The 6,705-nt window shown below is 42.7% G+C and overlaps 1 protein-coding gene across 7 annotated transcripts; it reads right to left on the reverse strand.

Annotated features, from left to right (window-relative positions):
• Positions 1-339: 339 nt before the first annotated feature.
• Positions 340-6,291, reverse strand: rnf8 (ring finger protein 8, E3 ubiquitin protein ligase). Of its 7 annotated transcripts, none has more exons than XM_037981716.1 (11): positions 6,035-6,291; positions 5,682-5,810; positions 4,748-5,196; positions 4,297-4,504; positions 3,426-3,488; positions 3,185-3,274; positions 3,004-3,111; positions 2,083-2,287; positions 1,776-1,828; positions 1,290-1,313; positions 553-709 (listed from the first exon to the last, which is right to left on the reverse strand). In XM_037981716.1, exons 1-11 carry the CDS (start codon positions 6,155-6,157, stop codon positions 692-694), a joined length of 1,470 nt encoding a protein of 489 aa, XP_037837644.1. In that variant the 5' UTR covers positions 6,158-6,291; the 3' UTR covers positions 553-691. The 7 variants fall into 7 exon arrangements, 6 of the variants coding, with proteins under 6 accessions (XP_017267264.1, XP_017267263.1, XP_037837644.1 ...); XM_017411776.3 differs by having other exon boundaries at positions 553-712; XR_003038966.2 differs by having other exon boundaries at positions 610-712; positions 2,076-2,287; positions 6,035-6,290.
• Positions 6,292-6,705: the final 414 nt, after the last annotated feature.

Raw genomic sequence — 6,705 nt, forward strand, 5'->3', positions numbered from 1 at the left:
TTTGTGTTTCTTTATATACCTTTAAAGACATGTTTTGTAGATTTTTGCACTGCCTTGCTCCTCAGAACTATCCACTGTTCAAACTTCCACACCAGTGGAAAAAAAAATGAAACATTTCCACTTTTCAGCACTGAATCCACACAAGAAAAATAAAAAGTTCTGCACAGATGACGAGTCAAGAATAAGCTGCAAGAACTCTCAAACCAGGGTTGCTATAAATAAATAAATGTGATTCTTTTCTCGCAGCCCCAGGAGAGAGAACGATTTTATCGCTTCTCGTGCAGTTTGTTTCAGTCTTCTCAATCTGCTGCGAAATAAAACATACAGGGAGAACGGTGGTGAAAACGCACAGGAAGAAACTTTATTACTTTTGCTGAAAATAAAGACAAGAACACAACTTATCATTTGAGAAAAAAAAAGAAAAACATCAGCAAAACCGCGCATTTGGACTCCAGATGAGACCAGAAGTACTTTCTCCTGAACGCCCCGGGAACACTCCAGGAATGGGCAAAACTCTGCAAAGTCCGTTTTATATTCCACAACCAAGGGCCAATCTTCAAAACTCACAAAAACTCATCAGAGTCCAAAAAGATGCTGCTGTCTGTGTCCACAGAGACCACGGAGCTGAGGCTGCTGAACACAGACACCATGCTGCCGTCGCTGCTCCGGCTGTCGTCGTCGTGGATCACCATCACCTCGGCAACTTCAGCTGCTGGAAAACAGACAAAAGACTGCGTCAGACTGGAATCTTGGAAGGAGGCGCCAGCATTCCCGAGTCTGCGATCCTTACAGGAGACGATGGCTGCTGCGTTGCCTTCTTATTGTAAAGAAATACTTTAAAAGAAAGGCAAAAATAGCAACACTCGTTTTGAACTTTTCTGCACGTTTCTGATGTTTGACTTTTTGGTATCGAGACCAGACAATCTCTGAGAAAATAAGGATTTTATTTGAATATTAATGTTTCATTTCCTCTCAGTTAACTGACAAATATAAGGGTTGTGCTTCAAATAAACACACATTTATGTTGCATTTAAAACTGTTAAAAATAAATGAAAAGCTGAACCGATCTGGTTCCTAAAAGTCACTTTTTTTTTTTTACTTTTGTTTATGTTCCACCTGCGTTGAACAATTTCAGCACCTCTGTCTCAGATTAAAAAGACTAATTTAGCTTCACTACTAAAGGCAGAGAAAAACGCCTCGCTGTGCTGCCATCTTGTGTTTGAAGTTCACACGTTACAGACTGAGACACGCAAACCCAACCACAGAATTATTCAAAGATCTCCACTGACCTGATCGGATGGCGTTACGCTCATCTGAAACAAATAAAACCCACATGAGATATTTAACATCAATGGTTATTTAAAAACAGGGTAAACAGAATATTACTGTGTGGAAACAGAAAATCTGCAGTCCTCTCAACACTGATAATTAATTGTGTGATCACATTATAGTTATAGGAGAAAACGGTCTGCACATTTGTAATAATTGTCTTTACTTACTTGCAACAAAAAGCTGCATAAAACTAACAGTAACGCCACATTTCTGTATTTCTTTTTACTTTTTAATAGTGTGGCCTGACAGGAATCTAAACCTTTGTAATATTGTCGCCTTGCTTTACGTTCTGGACACGGCGTCACTGCGACTTTCACATTTAAACAGCCTAAAAGCCAAAGAGACTTTTTTTTTTTATTATTTACTGAAGGAGGTATTTCAATGCATACAATATAAAGAAAGGTGAACCAAAAAACTTTTATAAAATAAAAGCTTGCACTTACTCCTTGCCACAGAGATTCTTTATTAACTGCCAATGTTTCAATCCGGTTTTGATCTTTATTAAGAAAAAGTAATATTCATAAAGATTTAAGATGATTACAACATTTTTTTTTAGTGTTTGACAAGGAATAAGAGTGCTAGTTTTCAATATTTCTTATTTTTTTCCCAATAAACAGTTAGGGCTTACTTTTAAATGCTTGGTTAGGTTATTAAATTAGTGTGTTTGTATTGTAATAAAGGCATGGAAACTGTGTGTGTCGGTATGCACGGCTACGTGTTGCAGGGCGGGGCTGAGAACGCACCTCTCACCTTTCCTCTCAGTGATGAGGGTCTGCCGCCTGGCCTTCATGTCCAGGCTCAGGTTGTCCACCATGCGGTCGATGCAGTTGTCCAGAGCCAGGCACCGAGACTGGGACTGGATGGCCTGTCGGCAGATGGGACACTCGTCTTTCTTCTTGCGCCACTGATTGATGCAGTAAGAGCAGAAGCTGTGAGAGCAGTTCAGGTTGACTGCCTGCNGGGGGGGGGGGAGATAAATAAAATCAATCAGAAATGTTCTCAAAGATAAAAAAAACTACTTATAAACTACTCAGACTTTTAACATCTTTATGTCTTCACAGTGTTACCAACTCGGGCTCTCATGAAAATGTAATCCATTCTTAGAATAGTAGCCATTTTTTAAATTGAATAATAGCAATTAGCTACAAAAGCTACATCAGTTGTAGATGTTCATTAAATGATAACATTCTGGATGTTTCATTAAAATACGCCCACTGGTTCATGAGATATTTTGCTAACAGGCAGGATCGACTCCAGCTGTTAATGCTTGTATATCTTGTAAATGATTCCCAACTTCCACCTCAACAAATTTTAGCACTTTATCTGTAAAACTGACTGAATTATAGCCACTCTTGGGTTTTCTAAAGTCAGTTGGTTGTGGCGGCCATGTTGAATCAGGTTGGCTCCAGAAAGTAATTAGTTGTAGACGTGCACGCAGTGATGATTTCATTAAAATCCGTCGACTGGTTCGTGAGATATTTTGCTGACAGACAAATAGAGTTGACTCCAAATGTGTTGGAGATCACTCCACATTTTAGGTCAGTATCTGTAAAACTGACCGAGCTACAGGCATCGTTTGTGTTTTTTAAGCTCTGTTACGTTGCGTTGAGGATTAATGGGGTGAAAACAGCAGGGAGGACGACATAACGCTGAACTGGTCACTGGAAGTACCTCGATGAAGAGCTCTGAGCAGATGATGCACTGAAGCTCGTTCTCCAGGACCTCAGTGACTTGTGTTACCACCTCGTCTTTTTGGGCCTTTGCCTTTTCTTTCTCCTCCTGTAATCAAACAGGGAATGAGGCCTTAAAAGTGATCAAAAGGAGAGTGAAAAATACAAATGTATTTATTTACCTTTGTTACTTCTAGTTCTTTGTTTTTGGCTGAGAGAATTTCTTCATAGCCTTGTCGAGACAGAGCGAGTTCGTCGATCACTTTCTTTTGCTGTTTGTTGGAAACAGATTCACACAAAACAACAAACTTTATTAGATTCAGTTTGATTCAGATATGTGGTAATTTTAAGTAACGACATGGCAGATATACACTTCATTGTTACACAAACGCATCATAAAAAGGTTGATCTTAAGCTTCTTACCTCCTGTAAGGCTTCTTCAAGCTGTTTTTTCATAAGCTCCTCTTGTTGTTGTGTTTTCTGCTCCTAAACACGTAAAATCACACTTTGATTAAGGAGAATGGTTGTGTTTTTTTTTTTTTCCACAGCTAAAGCTACAAATAGCATGTCTGATTAGGGCTTCTGCTGAAGACTAAAGGCTCGGTCACGCTCTATAAGAAGTCAGGAAGTCGGTTCGCAGTCACATGGTCACGGCACGTTCGTTTTCTCACACACCTTTCATCGTCCACGAGACACTCGGATCAAAACTCCCAGGAAGCTCCTCCCTTCTTCTACGGCGTTAAAATGGGTTTCTACCCGCCGGCTTCTTAACTCTCCTGTCCTTGTACAGATTTCTGTTTCCCTTACTGCGATCAGACGTGTTTATTAAACCGACTGAGACAGAACAGTTTGACGTTTGCAGATATAACGATGCACAATAACGAGTGAACGAAGGGAACGTGTCCAGACGCCGCCCGGCCGAGGCGCACTTCCTCCCGGCCGCCACAGCCACAGAGAGCCGCCTGTGTCTCCTCGCGGTCTTTTTAAGCTCACAGGTTTCCAAGTTTTGCTGGATCAGTCGTAAAGACGGTTGGATTTTCTAACAGCCTCCAGCTGCTTCTCAACAGAGCAGCAGAATTAAAATGGCTCCATTAAAGCTCATAAACACGCCCACAACTTCTGACCAATCACACGACACTTGGAGCAAAACGGTGCGAAACGGTCTGTCCGGGGCCACGTGTCACGAAGGGGCAGACGAAGATGTTAAGCGAACAAAATAACGCAGACTTTTTGACTTCTCACAGAGGATGGAAAGGCCTGAAAGGTGCTTGAAAGAAAACAAAAATGCTCCCACCTCCAGCTGCCTCTTGGTTTCACTGAAGGTTCTCTCCAACGTCTCCATCTGGTGCATTTTGGCTCTGAGCATCTCCAGCTGACCCTGCAGCTCTCGGACCTGTTCCCCCCGCAGAGGGTCGTCCTGTCTGGGCTCTCCTTCGAGAGACGCTACCTGCCTCTGGGTGTCATCCACCCGCTCCCTTAACAGCATAATATTGTGGCTGTACCTGCAGGCAACAAAAATCATGACACCACTAAACACTTAAATTGACAGCAAAGGGTTTTTTTCAAGGTACATGCTTTTTAATTATTAATTTTAATAATTACAACACATATTTCTCAGTTCTGGGTTGAAACTTAAAAGGATCATAAAGAAAAGAAAACTATACGACATTACTGAACAATTGTTGAAATGACTTTTTGCTGATGTGACACAAACAGCTGTGGAACCATTTCTGACTGCACCGTACCTCTGCAGGTGGTCCAGGTCGCACGGAGAGCTGCGGCTATCGGGGGGCTGCTCTCCTTTCTGGGTCTGTCTGCTGGGTGGGGTCTCCTCGGGCTGTGCGTTACTGAGCCGCTGCAGCTGCCTCACCGGGGACAGAGGGCACGGCTTTGCGAAGGAATCCCCCGCCGACGAGCAGCGGTACAGTTTAGGCTTTGAGGTAGAAGGCTCGACATCCTCCACGATCAACTTCCTCTTGAACTTCTTGGGAATCTGCGGCGCTTTGGCGCAGTCTCTGTGTCTCTTAGCCAGGTAGGCTTTAATGTCTTTGAGCGGCCGCTGGGTGAGGATGTAGTCAAACTCTACGCCGGTTTCTAACAAAGGGACTCCCAGCTGTATAGAGTCTCCAAGCCGGAGAAGATGGGGTTCATCGGCAGGTATCCGATTTCCATTCACCCACACGCCGTTGAGACTCTGGGAAAGAAAACGCTTCGTGTTTATCAGCTGCTGTTGGTTATAATAACCAAGGAAATGTTGGTGTCCTTGTACATAAAGCACATTTAAAAATATTAAAATCTAAGACAAACATTGAGAAGGGTTCACTAATTTGTCTGCAACCTTTATTTTAAAGAGCCATTTTTACCATCCCTCCTACTAATGGTTTTAACTTTAACAGCCAATCAATTTATTTCAGTCGATATCACTCAGTCATTCAAATCAGGTGTCAATGCAGAGAAACACCTAAAACATGCAGGACGGTGGTCCTCCAGGACCACCACGGGGTTAGGCCAATTGTTCTCATTCTCAATTAAAATTGTTGAGAATTTTAAAAAATAGTCTTAGGAATTACACCGTGTTAATTACAAACAGCACACAGGAAAACCAAAGGCAGATTTGAACACATCTCTCTTCTTTTTTTTAACCAATATATTTAAAGAGAGACATTAGGACTGTCTTACCTTCTTGTCTATCACTGTCCACTGTCCGTCCTCCTTCTGTCTGAAGGCACAGTGTAGTCTGGAGATCATGAGAGGACAGCTTGAAGACAGCAGCTGGTAGGTCACGTCCAAACCACGTCCAACAGTGATCTGAAAAGTCAAAAACAAACACGGCACCAACTTTGCAGCTCTTTAAATCGTTTAAAGAAGCCAGGTTACGTCATTTTTAAGGCATAACTACAAAAAAACATATATTATATTAAACAGGCATGTATTATGAGTGGTAAACTGCATCTTTAACTATAACGGCGACATTAGGGTAGTGGTTTATTTCTAAGTGGAGCTAGCATTAGCAAAAAGAAAAAAAAATGCACCTCTGCGTTTTCGAATAAGCGGAGCCAGTCCGAATTTCCTCCGACCCTCATCAGACACAGAACCTCCGAATCCGAACCTTCATCCTCCTCAGCCGCACACGAGTCCGTCGTCACGCCGTCCATCTTATCTCATGCTGCCAGGGGCCAGCCGGACCTAAAACACCCCGCCGCGGGCTCCCTTCTCCGCCACATAGCTGTTAGCATGCTAACATGCTAACGCGCTAGCACTGTAGACCAGGAGGGGGACAAACCGGAAGACGGCGCGCTCGCTTTCAAAATAAAGGCGTTGGTAGGAACGTTTGAGGTACATCCATTTCCTGTTTTATTTTCATCGACTCCTGTCAATAAATAAATAAATACATTGCCCATTGGTGACCAGGGGTGGAAATTAGCACCTGCCACCGGCCAAATGCGGGTAAATATTTGAAGTGGCGGGTGAATTTGATCAACACACGCGCCACTGTGGCGGGTTGGCAATTTGAACAGAAAAGGTGTTATTTGTCCTCTTGACATATAGTGGGCAGCAATGTGCTCGAGTTGCTGCTGTTACGTCGAGCCCCGTTCCCCCATCAGATACGGTTCCCCCTGCGTCTCCGTAAATAATGACTTATCTATTAACAGAATTGTTTAGAGGGGCAAATATTTCTCATTAAAAAAACAAAAAAACATCA

The sequence above is a fragment of the Kryptolebias marmoratus genome, linkage group LG19 (genome assembly GCF_001649575.2).
Source record: "Kryptolebias marmoratus isolate JLee-2015 linkage group LG19, ASM164957v2, whole genome shotgun sequence".
Classification (NCBI taxonomy): Eukaryota; Metazoa; Chordata; class Actinopteri; order Cyprinodontiformes; family Rivulidae; genus Kryptolebias; species Kryptolebias marmoratus.